The sequence below is a fragment of the Sparus aurata genome, chromosome 16 (assembly GCF_900880675.1).
Source record: "Sparus aurata chromosome 16, fSpaAur1.1, whole genome shotgun sequence".
Classification (NCBI taxonomy): Eukaryota; Metazoa; Chordata; class Actinopteri; order Spariformes; family Sparidae; genus Sparus; species Sparus aurata.
The window spans coordinates 16,546,246-16,567,129 of record NC_044202.1 but is presented as its reverse complement, the minus strand read 5'-3'; the positions used below and the strand labels follow the sequence as shown (position 1 = coordinate 16,567,129).

The 20,884-nt window shown below is 40.8% G+C and overlaps 1 protein-coding gene across 6 annotated transcripts in view; it reads right to left on the bottom strand.

Moving 5' to 3' along the window:
- The window catches only part of fsip1 (fibrous sheath interacting protein 1), a 33,010-nt gene that overhangs the window by 5,855 nt on the left and 6,271 nt on the right, over positions 1-20,884 (bottom strand). For 3 of the 6 annotated variants that reach the window (XM_030391653.1, XM_030391654.1, XM_030391655.1), the window contains exon 9: positions 6,803-6,955. The exons of 1 other annotated variant lie outside the window; for it this stretch is intronic. In XM_030391653.1, coding sequence (XP_030247513.1) covers positions 6,803-6,955 — 153 coding nt within the window. Of the gene's footprint in view, positions 1-6,783; positions 6,956-12,991; positions 13,661-20,884 lie in introns of those variants that run through there. 2 more of the 6 variants (XM_030391657.1, XM_030391656.1) reach the window with 2 other exon arrangements.

Below are 20,884 nucleotides of genomic sequence, written 5' to 3'. Positions count from 1 at the left end.
TTAAGCTTTAGAACAGGTGATATAACATGACCAAAAGGTAGCATCTTGCTTGCTAAATTAAGCAAGATTTGCTTAAGCTAGGCTAAGTAGTCGAAATTTCAGAGTGGAAGCCAGTTGGCTTAACTTGCTGGCTTCCACTTTCGGAGAGAAGCTCAGAACAGAGAGAGCAGCAGGGATGATGTATTTTTATAGGCTAATCTGGAAGTTATATTCATATTTGCACATAGGTCTTAAATTACATTTAGTCAGGTCTTAAATATGTACTTTTTGTTTTTTTTTATGTTTTGGGGAAATGTGTTGGTGAGATTCACAGTTAACTCCGTGTGTTGTACTTCTTACTTAAGTGTCCAGGAATGTAAGTGGCATTTTGCCATCAGCCCGGTCAGAATTTGTCGGCGTACACTTCCTCAGTTCCGGAAAAACTTTGACTGCGGAATCTGGTGTGTGCGACATTCAAACCATCTTTGAACACTGTGTGTGTGTGTCTGCTCGACACCTGTGAAAGTGTTGAGTTCGAGTTGAAGTCAGGAATGCAGTATATCTACCTTGGCTGCAAAGACCAGCTCCTGAAACATTTGAAAATCGATCCACCACAAGACATCTCTGAATTAGATTTCATTGACATCTCCCTCAATATCGATGGCTTGCTTCTTTTCAAAAGCAGCAAGGATACCCTGTGGCCAGTATTGTGCCAACTGAATCTATCTCCTCCCACAGTTTTCCCACTGGCTCTCTGTTTTGGTTCGTCAAAGCCAACTAACCTCGACTTTCTTGATGATGTTGTTGGTGACCTTCGCAGTATAATGGAAAGTGGACTAGAGACGGACAGTGGTTTGATTAGGGTGAAGCTGCGTTGTGTTACATGTGATGCCCCAGCCAAGGCTATGGTAAAGTCCATGAAACTGTATTCAAGTTATTATGGATGTGACAAATGTACCCAAAAAGGATTGTGGGATGGCCAGCGAGTGATATATCCTGAAATCACCAATCTAACATTGGGGACTGATAAATCATTCCGAGATCAGTCTCAGGAGGAGCATCACCTGCATTCAGTGGTGTCACCATTTTGCCAGCTCCCAATAAACATGATTGAGCACTTTCTTGCAGATTATATGCACCAGTGTTGTCTTGGGATCATCCACAAACTGATCCTTTTGTGGCTAAGGGGACCACGGACTGTCAGATTGTCATCTGGGCATGTTAAGCCAGTCTTAAGCTTTTGAAGCTTAGAACGTGCATTCCTAATGTGTTTGCAAGGAAACCAAGAGGCTTGGAAGACATTGAAAGATGGAAGGCCACCGAACTGAGACAGTTTGCCCTCTATACTGGAAAAATTGTGCTGAAGGGCATTATTTCAAAGGAGTTCTATGAGCACTTCCTGGTTTTTAGTGTGGCGTTATCTATCCTCGTTTGTCCAAGACTGGCAAAACAGTACAATCACAATGTAGAGGAGTTGTTGGTGTACTTCATTGCCCAGGGAGGGTATTTGTATTGGGATGCGTTTCTTGTTTACAGTGTTCACAGTTTGGTACACCTGGCATCAAATGCAAACCTTTATGGCAGTCTTGATGAGTGCAGTGCTTTCTCTTTTGAGAATTTCTTGCATCAGCTGAATTTTTTTCTGTCTTTTTAAAATCTAAAATTGAAATTTCCTCATCAATCTAATCATTAAATTTGCTAAAATTTCTCAAAACCTGTTTTTGCTTTGTCATTATTATTATTATTACATTGTTAGAAGACATTCTATACCTTTTGTAGATTTTTTCTCATATTATTGTATTACAAATTGTATTTTGTGTTATTGTTGCCAAAAAATTAAATTCAAAGTTTAGGTTTAAAGTGCACATGCTTTGCCAGTTTTTGTTTTGTTGGTTCTAAAAGAATGTCTAGTGGGGAAGGGAAAATAAATGAAAAGTTACTGCAAAACATTTATAGATTTCTTTCAAAGCATGTTATTACACGTCTCTTCTTAATGCTGTAGAATGCTCCATTCACTTGAATGGGCCTTCCCAACGTTCGGCGGTCAATTATTTTCGTATAATTGACCGCTGCTAAGCATATTTGACCTTTGTCAAGGAAAGTTGCCTTTTTGCCTCTGATTCACGTATTTCGTAGCACTCCGCGCTCTAAAATCTTTGCTCCGCAAGTAGTCTGGTCACTTATCACCCCAGCGTCTTCGATCGCTAAGCGACGTCAGCTGATCTGTAGTCTACTTCATATCGGAAAAAACGTACTCCTAGGCCACTAGTATGGATGAGTTTCACATTAACTTTAATATTTTTGGAAAATAAGGTGATTTCAACTCTTGGCAAAAGGAGAGAGGAAAGCAGCCAAGAGGGAGAAGCGAAACGGCGTCGGTTTGGCGAACTATATTTCTCTGCTGAAAAACACTATGAATGGTAACAAATAAATTGTAAAAAGACACACTGTGTCAAGTTTTTTTTCCTGTTGGCAAGTAACCGTAAAGAAGCGGGATAATGTATAGAGCGGCGGTCATTATCGGGAAAATAAGTCCTGACAGGACGAACAGGATTCATCCTGCCATTCTATACATTATCTCTTACCTACAGGGTATCATTCCAGGAACATTAAAAACTTTCATCTGAAAATGTTTTAAGAACATTTGGGCATAATGTTCTAACAGAAGAAGGTTATCACAAGAGATTTTTGGAATGTTTTTAGAGAATGTTAGCATCGAACATTCTGGGAACTTAAAGAAAACTTCCCACTGAGAACGTTTTCAAGACCATTAAGGCATAACGTTCAAGCAGTGTTGTCACTGAACATTTTAAGGAGGTTATCACAAAACATTTCTGAAATGTTTTTAGAGAACATTATCCTCAAACATTTTGGGAACTTAAAGAAAACTTCCCGCTGAAAACATTACGAGAACATTCTAGGTAACATTCTCAGAACATTTTTTGAACAATATATTGCTAGCTGGGTAATAGGCTAAATAAAATGACAGCTAGCAAATATGCTAGTTAAGCAAAACGGTACATAAATTAGGCACAGAAGAAATGCCAGATAGGTCGGACCACCAAGTTTAAAGGTGTACTTCATAAGGACATAGATTTTTGAGTCTCATTCCTGACTCGTCTGATGCTTTAGGATGGCGGTCAACCCGATCTACAGTCCCAAAGCATCAGTATATGTCAAGTTGGGAAATCCAAATTGCCAATATTTGATGAGTTGAGAATTAGAATAAAAAATTCACTTTCATGCAAAAATAAACACATTTGCTGATTTCAAATATCTCTGCGATGCAAACCAACCACCAGTTGTCTATTTTGTAGTGACTGCTGTTGTCAGCGTTTTAGAAGAGGCTTAACAACGGCAGTTTTGGGATTTACCACTGGCAACGCACATATCAGGCATACCTTTATAACAAAAACCATCTCAGGCGTTAGTGGGAGCCTAACCCTAACCGTACTCTCTTCCAGTAATTAGATGCAGTGACACAGGAAAAAACGGCAAGTATTGTGGAGACTTCTTTTTGTCAAACTGCCTCTATTTCAGGAGATCATAAAGTGGCAAACGACAGCAGACAGCATGACAAGCCAAAAAAAAAGAGCCAGTAGCCAGGATAATGCTGGCATTGAGTAGAGAGGGCGAGACGAGCCGAGAGCGAGAGAATCCTTTTTCTCCATGGCTCCTGTGTTCTGGCAAGGCTGACTGTGGAAAAAGAGTTGTGAAACTGCGGCGCTGGCACAACAGTGAGGCTAAAAAAAATGCCTGAACAGTGAACCTAACAGATTCACGTGTAGGTTCCCTTCTTTGAGTAGCGAGGACTGTAGGTGACTATTCAGTAACACCCTGGCTCTGCTCTTCTTGCTTGATTCTATTAAGCGATACAATCTTTCAAAATCTGCCTGTTCAAATCAGATCTAATCATTGTCTGTTGTCTATTGCGGCCGATCCAAAACATATAAAAGCGCTGTTTGTCTGGCATAATAGACAAGTGAAAGCTAATTCCTGAGCGCTCATGAGATTAAAGATTTCCGCACTGGAACAATCGTGTCTAACTGTAGATGTTGGGCTTGTCCTTCCTTTAGCTGTTGATCTGGGAATAAAGCCAAATAAAGTTGCTGGAAATTAGTGCCGGATCAACTGTGGAGAATCACAGATATAGCTCTTCTTAGCAAAGTAACCATGTTGAACTCTTATTTCCTCTCTCTCAAAATGATTGTTTTAACCGTAGTTGTAAGCATTATTAAGAGAGAACAATCGCAATCATATCGGTAATATTTTCCTAGGAGAGGAAAGGCCAAGACCTTGCCGCTCAGGCAAATATATTACTAATAGAGAAAAAAAAAGAAAATGGAAAATCAAAGGTGAGGGGAGAGATTCTTTGGCATGGACATGACTTTCACTGGAATGGGGGATTGTTTGGATTGAGAGAGAGGAGAAGCAGAGATGACGCACAAAATTACAGGTCTCAGATCTGTATCCAAAGCAACACACGAAAAAGGTAGATCTCTAGACAAACCTTTTGTTAACACACAGGAATCTATCAAACTGAAGATCAGCAGGTCTGTTGACACTGCTACAACATATTAGTCTTAGCTTTTGAAAATTTTCCGACTTGACAATAAGTTCTACACTCTAGCAGCAGGCTAGACTAAACAATCGAGTGCCTCACTTCCAATTTCAAGGGAAATCACCTGATAACCTAATCTATCATAGTAGCTTCAGAGAGGTATGGCACCTCAGTAAAATATTTTTATTTCAAACATGTTCCTAAAACAATCGGTAACAATCAACCTCTTATGTTTGCTCCCTTCTCTGGAATTCAGGAAAAACTCCTGAGTGTTAACTGTAAGTAGACCCCGTTTCTTTGAAAGATTTGGCAGACAGAGAAACAAACTGCAATATCTGGACCAAAGCGTTACAACTAACATACGTACATTTTTTGGACCTCGATTTTTATAATCTGTCCAAGAAATGATATCACTTTATAAACGGCAGTATTTTGTAATTTACTAGAGCTAGGCATGCTAATAGAGTGAAATGGGGTACCAATAAAAAATAATTGAAAATGCTACAAATACTAAGTAGTTCTTATTTGTATTTAGGTAGGTCACTCAGCAATAGTACTTAAAAGTAATAGTTTAGTGTTTTGGGAAATACACTTTTTGTTTACTTGCTGAGAGTTAAGTTAGAGGAAATCAAAAGATTGTTACCACTCTCTTGTCTGCAGGTTAAATTTGGAGCCTGGAGGCCATTATATTAAAACTAGCTTAGCTTAAAGACTAAAAACAAGAGGAAAGGTTAAAAAGTAAGTCTACAACCTAAAACTTGCTTCAACACATTGTATCTCGTATATGTATCCCTGCATAATTTAGAATTTGATTTACATTTTTTTCTTTTTGAAGCCTGCAGAGTTGGTACACAGGTTCAGGCGCAAAAAGAGTGCAAGAAGACATTTGAGTTATGGATGATGTACAAATCAACTTTATGACTATGCCGGAGCTGTGCGAGACTGTGTGAGTGCCCTCCCAGACAAATTCCACACAAATAAATCTTTTCCAACCACAAAATAAGCCCCCGTGGCACTGAGAATATATACGCTGAAAGTGTGCCGTGTGCATTGCAGCCGCTCGCTGAGTTCAATCGTTTGGTGATGGTATATAAAATGCAGTGACACATAGCTAAATGCAAAGAGCATCTAGCTACACCAGTCTTTAAGAGACTGGTGGTTTTGATGTCTCGTGATCATTATGAGGGAACAGTTTCCTCAAACGGAGTTTGGCTTAATTAGCAAAACATTCCAATTGTGTCTCCTTAATTAGGCCAGGAATAGGTTTGGGTTGCATGGCATGGTGCCTTGTTTGATGTGCGGGTGTGGCTGCCACTTAATGGTTTTATTAGCTCACGGTTTGTGAGCAAGATGGGCATCTTTTATGTCTAAATTAGGCTTATATACATCACGTTGTGGTTCATCAGCGTGAGAACTGATGTGTTGGGAAAGTTTAGGATAACATGTTTGAAATCCATCGATGGAGGGGCTGCGAATGGCCAGGTACAGGTACTGCTTGTTGTGCAAGACCGGGAGAAGCTGCCCATTCAAACACTGACAAAGTGAAACTACAACATTCATCTCAATGTTTTTCTTTCCTCTAGCACAAAATGTAAAGTCATAAATGTCAGAGGAAGCAGAAATCAGGGCTATCAACCTTTGTGCTCGGAACATTCTTGTGCTGTGCCTTTAGCTACAGGGTTCGGGGTACGAGTGACAGTTCTGCTGGTTGTAATTCTCCAGAGGCTCCTAAAAGCAGACAGAGCTCAATGGTTTCCAGGGAACGCTGTGGAGAGCGGGACATCAAATCTGAGCGAAGAATGCAAGAGAGCAAAGAAACACTGTGGAGGACTAAAGGCCATCAGTTTAGTACACTACCTCCCTCGCTCTCAGATAGAATACGTGTGCAAAGCAAAGCAGAGAAAGATATTTGACACAAAGCTAACTGAAAAAGTAACTTAAGTCAAAACACATTTTATACACTACACACAACTCTGTACATTGTAAAGTGAGTGAGAGAGAGAAGGAGAGAAGAGAAAGGAAGCGAAAAAAGTAGAAAAAAAAATATGGGCCTGCAGAGACACGAGTATTGCATATGATTTCAACGTCCCATTGTGAGAATGACTGAGGATCTTGTAATAATTTGTCACACACGTGTCTACGGATAGCAGCACTGAGGACTGCTATAATGCACAACACAGGCGCTGTGTGGATGTCAGTACTTGTGTGAATTTGAGCATGTGTTTTGTTGTGTGTGAACGAACGTAGCTGCTTTGAACTCACAGTCATCTCTTGGCCCCGGCCCAGGATCTCCAGCTGCTGTTGGATCTCTTGGAGCCGCCTCTCCTGCCCTCTCCTCTCCTTTGTATCCTGCAGGACCGTCTCTCCTGGCTGCGGGTCCCCATCGCACTTCCAGCCAACATCTGAGCCATGGGCCTGATACACAACAGACACGACCGGTTCTCACGGGGAGCAAACAACTCATCTCACGTGTGGACGTGCTTGGGTGCTCTCCTGGAGCTGCACTCACAGCTTATGGCCGTCGCTCAGAAACATTTAAATAGCAATCAAACCCATATAACAGTTCATCACAATTTGGTTTGGTGGAAGTTTTCCATTCCTTTAAGACTCCTGAGTTACAGTATGCTTATCTCAACATGAGGGTGTTGTGTCCTTAAAATGTAGAGATCTACAACAATGTTTTTTTCTTTTATACACTGCACAGTGAAAGCAGGTACTCATTATAAAGAGCCGAGAAAGCCCAAAACCTCAGCTCCAGTCCACATGGGGTCCAACATAAATCACACATTCATGGCATCCGCGTGCTGACACAATGAACCGCAAGCTGCATCCAAAGCAAACTTTGAAAATGGGTCAGGAGGAAATGGGCGAGTCCAACCCGGTGGTCTGATCCACACACAGCTGATAAGTGAGAGGCTTGTCCTTCCGGCCACATGGTGGACCTTTTTTTTTAATCGGAGAGGGAATGAAGTCATCAGGTTCAAGTGGCACATTTTGATGTCAGGTTTATCACAAATTTTCAAGCCAGTCATAAATCCATCAGAAACCGAGTTGTTGCTGAAATGCTTTGCTACGATGATGAAACAGCTTCTGTTGATGTAGCTGATGGACAACAAGTGTTGAAAAACTAGCACAGATTTTGTAATTCTCAAGTTTAAATCCATCATGTCAGCCATTGGTTTGTGGACTTCACTACTCAAACCTCGAGTTTGGTATCACAGCTGTCCCCATTTTGGTTTTTCACAGCCAGAATTGGCCATATTTGGATGAGAGGGTGGAGCTCTAGGAGGTTATCCTGATGGGGTCTGACCAAGAACCCAAGGGGATGCCATGATTACGACCAGCGCCCTTGAGTAGAGAATCGCGTCATCTCCATTTACTCCAGTGAACATTGGCAATAGCGTATCATGGATCCTCTCAAAAGTTCCTGAAAGTTAGCTGTAGATACTAACAGCCCGGTACTGCTAAACAACCAATCAATAAATCATGCATTAACTACAAAGTGCCAAACATCCTACTTCTGTCTGTCTGTATTCATGCATTTATTTTGCCTGCTTATAACTTCCTGGAACTATTGGAAGAGCGTGTGAATGACCTGACCATCTGCATTTTGAACTTGTGCAACTTTTTCTACTCAAGTGCTCTGGTTGTGACTTGTCCATCAGAAGGGTAGCCATGCCTCAAAGCATACCCTGCGTTATCGTCTATTTGACTCTAAATGGATCATAACATTTTACATAATGAACATCAAGCTGTATTGTAGAACACTTGAAAATCTAAACTGAGACCATAACCTCATTAGGACACTGTTTAATGAGGTAAAATACTTACATACAACTGAACTTCTTTTTGAAACCAGTGGAAATTTATGCCTGCAGTGCAATGAAAACATAGTGGTATTTTGTTTCCCCCTTTTCTGTCAGTAAGGGCCTCTTAATCCTTTACACATGATCTTTAATATACTTCTCTACTGCACCCACTATTAATTTTCTTCATAATTAAAGATGGAAAAACATGGCTGAATGAAGAATACAGTAGCGACTGACCAGTGAATGACCTGCAGTACGGTCATTTTGTAACCTCTAAAAATACACAGCCACTCTATAAAAGCAGCAGCGAGGTCGAGAAAAAAAATTGTTGGGTCTGAGAGGATGTTGCCAACCACAGGGCTGTTTTGGAGTGTCAGTCCAGCGCCGTGTGGTTGAAATCTCCATCCCTCTTGGTTGGCCTGGATGGCAGGCAGGCGTACGTATGAACTTATAATGCCGAAATTGATGGATATTTCATCAAATGTCGACATCTCAATAGGGACTTGCATATAACAAAATAGTAGGTTAGTGGAGACAGTGGGACCCGGCAGAAATTGTGAACTTAAACACTGAGTTACTAAATCTGTTGTGACATATTTATGGTAGGATGTAATCTTAGTTAAACCCAGGGTACGAGGGGAGTTCAGTTAAGTTGAGCCAGTGGGTTGTCAAGAAGAATGAGTGCTTCTCCCTTTATTAATAAGAAAAACATACATGTCTTCTCCACTAATATCACGTATTGCATTTACACAGATTTTAGGCAACTGAATGAGATCAGTGCGACATCATTTTGATGTTTTAATCTTGGCAAAAACAAGAATCTTCTCAGATTTTCCTATAGTGCGTGTGGCCTCACCTACCAGTGCCCTCTGTCTGCCTATAGGGAAATAATGACAGCTTCTATCTGAAGCCTCTTTTAAGTGGTCGTCACTAGAGCCGTTCAGTTAAGACTGCCTCATCCAGACTACAAAAGCCAGGACCACGGACTCAGACTCCTGTCATGCACCAGAGTGAGAAATACAGCATTCCAACCAGGAAAAATAAAAATTAAAGTCTAGCTTTACCACCATCCTCACACCACTAAATGCACGTTTCTAAAAAAGCCCAAATCTTTGGGAGAAATGGTTTATTTAATTTGGAAACAACAGCTGCCCTACTTTTCAAGAACTATAGACTGCTAACTTTGAAGGGCTTAGCGATGATATAGCTATCACTGACCAAAGATGTGGATGAGTTTGACACTTATGTCACGTATTTTACTGGACCAATTCTCTGTGGCTAAATTAACACTCAATGAAATCTGGTGCGAGGGGAAATCCCACAGTCTCATTCTATAAACTTTACTGAAGTGACCCTAATTACACCAAAAGATAGATGGTCCACAAATTACACAGAATCTTTCCTGGCTTTCACCTCCTCATCAGTGCACCTCTGTCTCATGATAGCCTAGTTACAAATGAAAATCAAGCGAAGCCGGGAGGTTTGCATAGTTTGTTGAATACGCTTTGTGACACCTGGTTTTTCTCATACTCCTCCTTATGTCCCAAGATTCCCCTTTCTCTTTTCCACTGACACCACTAATAAAATGTACTCCTGACGTGACTGTTTATTGGGTCCAAATCATCAATCAACTGTGCTTAAGTATGTCAGTCGTGTTTACACATGACATGTTTGAGCCGTGATTTTTCAGTCATCCGTCTCATGTGGGTCTGACAGGACAGACACACTTCTATTGTTTTCCAGCCTTCTTCAGAGGCCATGTAATGTCTTGCGTTTTACACGTCAAGTCTATTTCTTCTGTTTTACGTGCCGAAAAACATGGGTGACAAACCTCTCTCTACCGTGCCCGAATGCATCCCGTGTAGATATGGTGTTACTCTCCTGGTGAGCTCTACTGTTAAGAACTTTACACCCAGTTTTTTCCAACGGATATTTTTTTCATGGGTAGGACTCCCACGTGACAAAAATGCAACATTATTTTTAGGTACATTCTTCTGAGCCTTTAAAGGCATCACCCAATCATGTTGTGCCAAATGGACTCATGATAGGCCACTATATGTGGTGTGTAATGTGTGTGTAAAGTTCTTTACAATGAAGACTCCATCGAAAGCTCTTCTCTTTGTTAATTATGGTACTCCAATTCAGCCAGCAAAATAAGCATTATTTGTCTTTTTATTCCAGTGGACTGAAACAAGACTGAGAGTCATGCAGGCATCTCAGTAAGACTACTGGCCACACTGGTGGATTCAGCTAACTGCTAACAGCAGCATGCTAACATACTTCCAATGACAATATCAACATGTTGATGTTTAGCGGGTATAATGCTTACTTTATATTAGTTAAGCCTATTAGCATGCTAACATTTGCTAATTAGCACTAAACACACAGTACAACTGAGGCTAATGGGAATGTCAATAGTTTTGCAGGGAACTGGTAATAAAACAACATATGGATCAGATTGTGCATGGCATTACCAAATATCACCAAGAAATGACTGGGATGTTTTTTGGGGAACCAAGAATGCTTCAGTCTGGACCACAGTAGTGGACCAACAGGCCGACAAACATGGTCACTTCTACAACCACATTGCCAGCATGGCTAAAAACAGTTTTATATCAATGTCATGTAAGGTTTATCGGCACACAGAAGTTCTGTGCTTGAAATTTATAGCTGAGATAAAACTGATTTTATATGCTTTGAAATACCGTATGGGAATATATTTTGGCAACTGAAAATTTAAAGCAGGATGAGATCATAAGTGATAAACTGAGACATGGTTTCATAAAACACACACTAGCCTATAACTAATCCATTGCAGTATTTTGTCCACAATGTTTCAAAATGTATAACTGATTAAGCAGTAATAATAAACGTGTGCAACAAGTTTAGATCCAATTCCAAGTCAAACAGTAGATATGTCTCATCTGCCAGTGGAAATGTAGTAATGATTCACCTCTTGGAGAAGATTTTTCTTGACCTTAATAGACGACATTGTTTGAATACATCACAGTATTTGTGCTTCTCTTCCTGAAATGCGTTACAGCTTAAACTGTCTGAGGTTAAACTGAGTGATTTCCAAATGGAGCAGAGGAGAGAGAGACCAAGGTTATCTGAGCAAAAGTGACATGCTGGTAATTGGCTCTTGGCGGAGTGGCCACCTGACATGCCGTTGAAGATCTCCAATAATCACATCACCGAAGTGGGTCACGAGACTGCTGGGAGGCCATAAAGATCCAGACTTTGTTTTTTTTAGGTTTGAAAAACATGTCAGACATAATTTAGTAGAAGAGTATGTCAGCCTATAGATGATGATTGATTTGGAATCTGATGTTGCATTAGTGTCACGAGTTGAACGAGTGTAAGGCTGACTGCCAAGTGCACCTTGAATGAGCGATATCAAAACAAAGTGAAAGCTCATTCGTGCATGATATGACGGCTCCTGAGAAGCTGTCCTTGTTTTACCTCATGGTTCAGATTTTGCTTTCCCACAATATGAACTAAGTTAAGGATTTGCCAGCTGCCATTAGCGAAACCATCGTAAATAGATTACTAGTATGATTTTCAGATAACTATCCAAGCACGCATTTCACATTCAATAAGTGTTTATTGGATCCTGTGATCAATTTTATGATTTCAAATAGAAGAGATGCATTCCAGCCTGAGCTTGTCATAGTGTTTGTGAGTGAAACAGCTGCAGTGGTTGATGGATGATCAGCTGTTGTCCAAGGTGACAAAATGGGAACTATACCAGGGACAATTTTATGTTTCTAATTCAAAACGAATCCTGGCTGCCTTCGTGCTAAACAATAATGAGTGTGCTATGTCTTGGTGTTCCCATTAAAAGGGACACATTATTGCATCAAGTCAATCATATTCGTTTTATTCGACAGTGGAGTGAGCCATTGGGATTGGTAGCCTGGAGCTCCTTCCCTGCTCCAATATGTGTTACATCTGGGGTGTGATTTGCCAAATAAAACAGCTGGATCCTCTCGTGCAGACGCATTCTCAGATTCATCGCATAAACAGTGAGACAACAAGACAAATGACTCAGTCACCCGTAGAAGTGCTCGCTATTCACATGGGCATACCAGCCCTTTCTTTTGCCTCAGGTTCCTCCCTTACATTAGGTGTTCTGAAGACTCACTGATGCCAGAACCAGAGCAGCTAAAGAGAGCCTGATGACCCTGGCCACACCACCAGACAAGCTAAATAGGAAGGCGTGCTCTGAGGCAGCTAATCCAAGGAAGTGTCAGGAGTACAAACCCATTTGTAAAACATGTGGTCTTTTCAACCAAGTTCATACCTTTTCTCAAACTAGCTCAGGTCCAAAATAGAGAAGCTATCATGTCACAGGAAGCAAAGTACGAGAGGCTTTGGGGCGTTGTTTTTTGCAAAGAGTTACGCAAATCGAGCAATGGATAAAATACACAATGAGCATTTCCTTGAAAAACACTTATGTGATGTGGACGCTAGCCAGCATTTCAGACAGCAGTTTGCTTTTGCATGCAGTGGCCACAAAGCGGCTCATTGGCCTTGACTCTGGGGGCCTTTGTTATATTAAAAATGTCTGTTGGTCAAATCAAGTCTCTCAGTCGTTAAAAAAACAGGCTACACAAATAATAAAAACAGCATGTTTCGGTTATAGACTGAGTTACCAGTTTATTTGGCGATCGCGGGAATACAACACAACAGCCCAACAATAATTCCTATCTTTTGTGCAGCCCTAAAAACACCATAAATCTGACAAAAACTGAACTGATCGAGCCTTCAAAAACACAGTTTTAATTAGATTACAAAGATGCACCTGACTATTGGTAAATCACTGTGACTTCTTATAATATAAATCATTCCTATTTAGTGGAAAATATCCTCCCATGTGTTTGTGGACAATATATCTTGCTAATGACCTTTGGCTGCACACTACAAAGGGTCAGTTCTGTTCTGATGAAAGAGAGCCAGCCACGCTGATTCACCCAGGGATGGCTGGTGTTGTTCAGAACAGCACGCTCCACTCTTTCGGCCTCTCTCTCCCTCTCTCTCTCTCTCTCTTTCCCTCTGTCTCTCCTCAAATCTGAAGTATAATAGGAGCTCTGGCTGTGCCACGTGGACTCAGGCTACCTGCCAAGGCCTGTCCACATGCCTTGCCACGAGCACTCCCTGTGAGAGCTCGGCAGTAAGCTGTTCGGAAGCTACGGCTGAAAGACTTTTGACTCTGCCTCTCAGATTGTCGTTTTGCCCAGCTATGACCCGCCAAGTTCGGAAGGCAGAGGTGCTGCAACGCAGATGTCTCCCATGCACGTTGTACACCCACCTGCAAGTTGACAGTTGGGTTAGCAAGGTTGGTCAGACAAATGCTTCTGATGCAGCACAGCGGCACAGTCTAACATCATTACTCCTTTCCCTCCCTCCTCTTTAAAGTTGAACCACAGCTTTCTCCAATATTGCTCCATACGAGACAATGTGAAGGTTTGTCGGCTCCTTAAAAATTACCCAGATATGGAATTTCTTTGAATCCAAGTTCTCTTTTTCCCTTCCAGAGATCATGTTTTGACATCAGTATTTTGGATCTGTGGTAGATGACTTGATGATTGCAGAACATTCCTGAAGTATTAGAAGATTCACTTGTGGGTCATCTGGACTTTTTTCTTTTTTTTTTTTCAGAACTGAGGGTGGTCTGGAGCAATCACTGTTGCGCAGATCAAAACCTCCAAGTGCATCCTACAACCAGAAAAGCATGCTGAATGTGATACTGCTTTAAAATACCTGTGCCACCTGTGTGTTCTAAGTATCTCAGCATCATCCAAAGAACAATGAAAGGTCGACAAAGGTTTGATCTGGTTGAAGTTTTCACTTTTTTGGGGAAGAAAATCATGCGTTTTTGATCCTTCCCAACTGTTGTCAATACTTCACAGTCTATGGCTTTTATTGTGGTAAGAGAGACTAATAGGATCATGTCCACCACCAAAAATAAGGGATTTTTTGTTTTTGCCAAATAATGACACAGACAAAATACATGTGAACAGTGCTTTAGAAGCAGACCATGTTAAATATTTATGAAAAGCATCTGGAGGGAAAAAACGTCCAAGCATCTTTTTGCACTTGTGGTCCCCGAGAGAAGCATGCTGTGTATTGTCAAATACCATATCTGACCTAGATTTCAGCTGCTTAGAGTCTTGGTGGTACTTTTTCAAAGCGATGAAATATATGACTGTGAGCATTGCCAATGCAATGTTTCAATATAAATAATAAATAAAGAATATTTTGGCACCTAAAGGCAAGCCTGGCTGAATCAAAACCACAATGCTGTTTTTAAACACTGTCGGTTTTAAGACGGGTTCAATAAATTAGATACGGGGTGGTAAAGAGATTAAAAGTGTGTTCAAACAGGAGGCCTTGCAATTTTTTGCACATGTTTGATGGTTGGGCTGTTTTTTCCTTCCTTGTTGATTCGTTAGCTGGAAGCTTGCTTGAAGCAGCCTACGCCTATGGTAGTCAGCCAGTTAGTGAATTCTGCTGCCTTCAGGGAACTTGTGCGTCGTTACGACATGGGAAGTCGTGCACATGCTATGCTTGGCCTTCTAATGAGTAAGTCGTGAGAGCACTGCTGCTAGACGACGATGTTTAGAGGCCACAGAGGCAGACAAACTGGAAAGCTAGCGAGCGGTAATGTAATGCAGGAAATGCGTATGAAACCATTGGCAAGATGTCAACATTTTCATATTACGAAAAACTCTATAAAACAAAAATTACAATTCATTTTCTTACCATTCGCCAAAAAATGAACTTCCACAGCAGCTGTTTTTGAAAACATCAGCAAAAGGCCACAACTTGTAAACCTGCAGCTTTCAGCAAATTTCCATTACAAGGTTGTAAAAACCAGAAGAGGCAGTCATTCATATGGACTCTCGTGGACACGGTATCATGAACAAGGTAAAAAAAGAGCCTGTTTAAAAGCAGCTTTGGTGTTCAGCTCTGCTGTGAGTAAGCACTCGCCAGTTAGAAAATGTTCAACTTGTGTGCATGCACTTTCACATCAGTTTGTACTGATTTTGTCTAATCATATCATTCCATTGATTTTGAATGCAACCGTGCCAACTTAAATATGCCTTGAACACTTGTTAGAGGTGCTTTTAGGCAGATTTTGTTACCTTTGGACAGAGGCTAGCTTGCTTCATATATATATACTGCAGAGTGGTATTGATCTCCTCATCTAAATCTTAGCAAGACAACAAATTAGCGTATTCCCCCCCCCCCCCCCCCAAAAAAAAAAAAAAAAAAAAACATGGTGCGATCTGGCACGAATAAAAAGAAAAAAGGTTTAGTAAAATGGGTTGTGATAATATTCTAAAATGATTTAATGTTGGTTCTTGTGACTCATAAAAAGAGATAAGCAATTATCTTAACTATAGTTTATTGTTTGCAGATCCTTTGACTGAATTATCTTCTGTGGAGTGACATAATGAGTGGAACAGTCAAAAGTTAGATCTCAATCATGGTAGGGAAAAAATCTCGCTAAACCACTTAACACAACTGCTGCTGTGGGTAACACCAGTGGGAGAGGCGTTTATAAGAAGACAATAAACCGGGTCTCATATGAATTACAGGGTGGGGACGGGTGTGGAGTCTATTCTTTTCAGCCAAGTTAACCTTGTGAAAAACTCTAAGTGTGCCACATGTCCAACCTGACATCTCAGCTCTCACCATGCACAGATGTAAACCACAAAACCTGCAAAGATATACTTTTTGCAATAGCACACACATTGAATTGAATGGGTAAATTTAAAAAGACAACAGAAAAAAACTTTGCTAAGTTGGTTAGCAGTGTGATGAGTGCTGAGAGCTGGATTCGGCCAAACTTCATTCACTTGGAAAATTTAGTCAAATCCTTTTTCTGTTGTGAATTATCATATTTTGAATATTTCAGTAGGGACATGAACATTGTATTCCAGAGAGGACAGTTTCTTCCTTTGCAGAGGATAAGATGTCTTTTCCTGCTGTCATTGCTACTAAAGAGAAACATCTTGCTCTGTGAAGAATTACACTGCCTGTTTTTTTTGTTTTATTTTACTCTTTCACTTTCCAGTGTTGGTTTTAGTCTGACACCAAGGCACATGTATATTACATACGTACATACATACAGACCGTACATTACTGAATAAAGAGACTGACCTGTAACGACAACACAGTTGGATTCTACTCCTGCCACCTTTCTATCTTTTAACTGCCTTCTAGGGACCAGTTTGTTTATTCAGTTATATATATATTTCAGAGTTTGTATTATGACCTCTTAAATATGGTAAATATTAGAATTCTGAGTTTAAATTTCTTCTCCAAAACTGCAAAGTGCCCCTTTAAGGTCAACTGGTACCCTGACTTTCTAACATAAATTGTCATCCAGCTTTCACTTGATGATATAAAATAGAAACTAAACTGCATTTAGATAATTATAACGTGACCAAAGCGTTTCCACAGCTGTTTAATTATATGACCGGACCAAATAAGATAAATTTGCTAACTATCTGCTGACCGCGTTGTGTTGGTCAAAAGGGCGTTTTCCATCCAAATCTCTGCTGTCTCACTCAGCATCCGCTGTAGTTAAAATTATGGGTGCTCATCAGCAACCACACAATGTGACTAAATGACCTCATGGACTTACATCAAAATATAGACAACCGATACACAACAAAAACACAGTGTCTACATAAGACTATTCATTAATTTTCATTGTAGCCACACTTTCAAACCCACATTTGAGACAATATCACACACACTTACACCCATGTCACCAAACGCCTGACAACATCTAATTCTCATGACAGAATCCCCCTCTCTGTGCTTCAAACTGGGTGGTGCAGGCATTACCACACAGTGGTACAGTAGGAGGGGTGCACTGTACATGAATCCTGCGTACTAACAGATGTTTTTTAATGACAGAATGGCTACTTCAGCCGAAGCCTGTCAAAAGGGGAGAAAATGTAGAATGCGCAGGGAGCAATGCTGTCATTAGCACAATATCGGCGTCGTCCAAGGAAAACACTGCTCAGAGCTGTGTTTTGATTCCATTGAATCCAGATCATTTGAGGAGGGTTGTCAGCTACCTGACCTTTTTTCCTATCATCAAAAATCATCAAAAAGGAGCCAGAGGCAAAGAAACAAGGCTTTTTCCTCATCAGGACTTTCAACATGACTCATTGTGTGGCCATACAATGAGTAACTCCATGCTTCCACAAATACTGATCCGGTGGTTTAAGGCATTACGACATGGATTTCTCTAACCCTTATCACGCAGCCAGTACAGTGTAATGTGCACCTGCCACTGCATGCAGACCTATTAGGCTTTTTCCTTCATTGCTTTATACATTCTTCTGCATGTAAAACCTCTTGAAAGTCCACACCAACAAAATCAGAAAACGCTGCTCCATTTTAAACTGATGGGGGAACACAGTGCCGCAGCAGTGGACAGCATGAGAAAACTGATGTGTTTTTTTAGCAGGAAAGCATATAAACTTATTCTAGTAGGTAACCAAAATACATTTAAGAACCTGAAAATTAGCTTAATATGTCTGGGTGGTCTCAGTGCGCTTACCTATCACTAAACATGCATGTCTAAAACCTAGAATCAACAGGTGACCACCTCCCTCAAAGAGCTGTACAAAAATGTACTGCCACAAGCAGATGACAATACATGGGCTATTCCTATCCAGTATACTTAAGTCTTTACTGTACATGTTCTAACCCTTTCCGCACGTGTTAATAACCCCAAATGACAGAGAATAACTTGTTCCTTTTCTGTAGCTGGCACTGCACTACCTCCACCAGCTCTGTAATTAGGTTCTGATGGGGGGCTGACTCTCCTCTGTGGCAGCATCCCGGCCGGTGCCAGGCCTCACAGACTGTAATCTACCCTCGCAGTATCAAGCGAAGGACCTGCTTAGCCGGAGAGGCTACTCCCGAGGGGACTGCCTAGGAATGCAAGGGCTGTTTTCTCATCAGAATATCCATCACAACTTATTGGGAAAGGATGCCGCCAAGTTCTGAAGTCACAGAATCAAGTCCCGACTGATCCTTCGTGAGTGAGCGCTCGCTGGGGAGAGGTGTATAACTCTAAAATGTGACAGATGATGGATCTGAGACAACAGCAAACATGGATTTAATATGCCGGGGAAAAACAGTGTGAGTGGTGCTGAAACCCCGGTATGATGATCTCATTTGTGTACATTAGATACTTCCCTGGCAGGAGCAGACAAACAAGCAGGTTCCTGCTTTGCTGTCCAAATGGTTTCAGTTAGTAACTTTAACTGGCGCAAGCTACCGCCAAGAAGAAAGCTAACCGCGAAACAAAAGCATATTTACTTTTATGACCTTTAGGATTTACGGGCACTGATGTGGATGAATGACTGGCTCTGAAAGAGATTTATTGTCTTGCAGTCTATCTTTAATATGTGCCGCAACACCAAGGCAGGATTAAGGGAGGGTAAGGAAACGGCTACTTTTTAAGCCATACAGGTGTGGCGTTCAAAACCTCACATTTTTATTTTTATTTTTCAGTGCACGAAAACGCAGAGATACAGTGAATTTTGATTTTGTTTGTCATGTTAGCAATCTGAATCATCTGTGATTGGTTACTCAAGAGCAGGAGGTTTTGTGTCATTGTTTAATTCATATTTTGCATCAGCTGAAAAGGAATGCCTGCATTAGCCATTTCAGCACTAATGGACAGCAGATGATGGATGGATGATGTGGATTTTTTACTTTCCTGCAAAAACTCTTTTAACCAGGCGGGATGATTAAAGGGTGGGAAGGGAGGGGAGGTAGGTTACACAAAGTAACACATCCAGCTGCCCAGTAATATCACAGTTTTATACCGTTGGCTCGAAAAATCCAGTCGACATCATGTAGGGAGAGCACAAGGGAGGTTGGACTCATTCAACTAAGAGGCAGTCCGGTTTTTTACGACCAGTTCAAATATTACTGCATGAAGTTTGGGAGTTTTTGAGCAGCAGTAGGTCATGTCTTTATCTAAATACTCTCAAACACACTCATTTAGATGGATCAATTTATCAGTTGGTTTATGAAATGCCAGAATACAGTGAAATGTGCTTGTTTTGTCCAACCAACAGTCCAAAACCAAAAGATATTCAGCACCATCATATATTAGATGATTAAGAAAGCCAGCAAAGGTTCACATTTGAGAAGTCGGAACTGATTTTCTGTCAAATCACTAACCAATTGATCAAATAAACCTCTCATCTCTACATGTTTTGCGCAGTGCTCACATACTTATTTCAAAGCTACATCCAACTCAAGACACTATAGGTGCAATTTGTAGGAATTATAGTTGAAAACAAAAAAATTAACAAAGTTATCTACAGAATGTGAAGAAATAACTGTGTTGCCATGATAAGATCTAAGTATTGAGTTGCACAGATATCTTATATCATATGGATCAGATATCACAGATAGCATGCTAACCAGCTAGCCCCAGCCGGTCCGAGTCCAAAGCTCCTGCGCTAACAACACTTCCCCGGTGCTCCGATCTTCCAGTCCTGACCACTAGCTGCACAGCTAATTGTGCTAACTAGCAAACAGCAGCTACAGCTAGCCGCAGTTAGTGTTTACTGTGGTGATATGCTGCCCCCTATTTGTTTTGAGGATGAATTTGACAGAAATGGCCAATTCTTACATATTGAACTTTTAACATATTGTGATTCCTGATCATCTTAACAGACACCTACAGTGCAAAACATAAATGACCTCAGCGTCTCAACCTTCAAATGTTGAGCTTGGTTTTACTGCCATCTCCTTTTAGACATCAGACAGATGACTGAGTGAATTTACAGTGGGAAAGTGAAATAATTAGGACAGCTACATAAATATTCTTGACCTTATTACATAAATCATGAAGCTATTATAGCACTGGGATTCTGAGTAAAGCAGTTTTCCCTTGTCTACATCCAGTAGTGATAGTAGCAAATGGCACCCTGGGTTCACAAAACTGCTTTGTAAAGTTTTTATGACTTCAAAAACATCATTTTCCACTGAGACGCTGCCCAAGTGATGAGCATGCCATCTGGCCATTAAAATATAGTTAGATAAGGTCCTGAGATAACTCACTGAGCTCACGTCTAGGAGCAGGGCCCAGACTCAGGACCAAGGCCTGGAAAAAATATTATCGTTAGAAATATCTGTTAGGTTGGTTCTGTGCTGTCTGATGTGGTAGTGATAGACAGATCGTACTCTCACAAACTCAGACAATGTAAAAGCACTTAGAGTGTGAGGATTAAAAGCTTGTAAAAACTTAAAGCAAACTTCAGCGACTATTTGACATTAAAATTAGAGTGTCAAAATCGTTTTGATGTTACACCGATGACGTCTCCGTCAGTCCCACTGTGTACCCAGCTCTCTTGTATCTGCACTATGAAACCTGTGTGGACAGGTCAGAGTGTAACTCAAGTGCATAACGCTTTACAGCACTATGTCACACACCGCCAACTATATGACTGGTGTGATCTCACCTAATGCAAGCCTGGAGCTG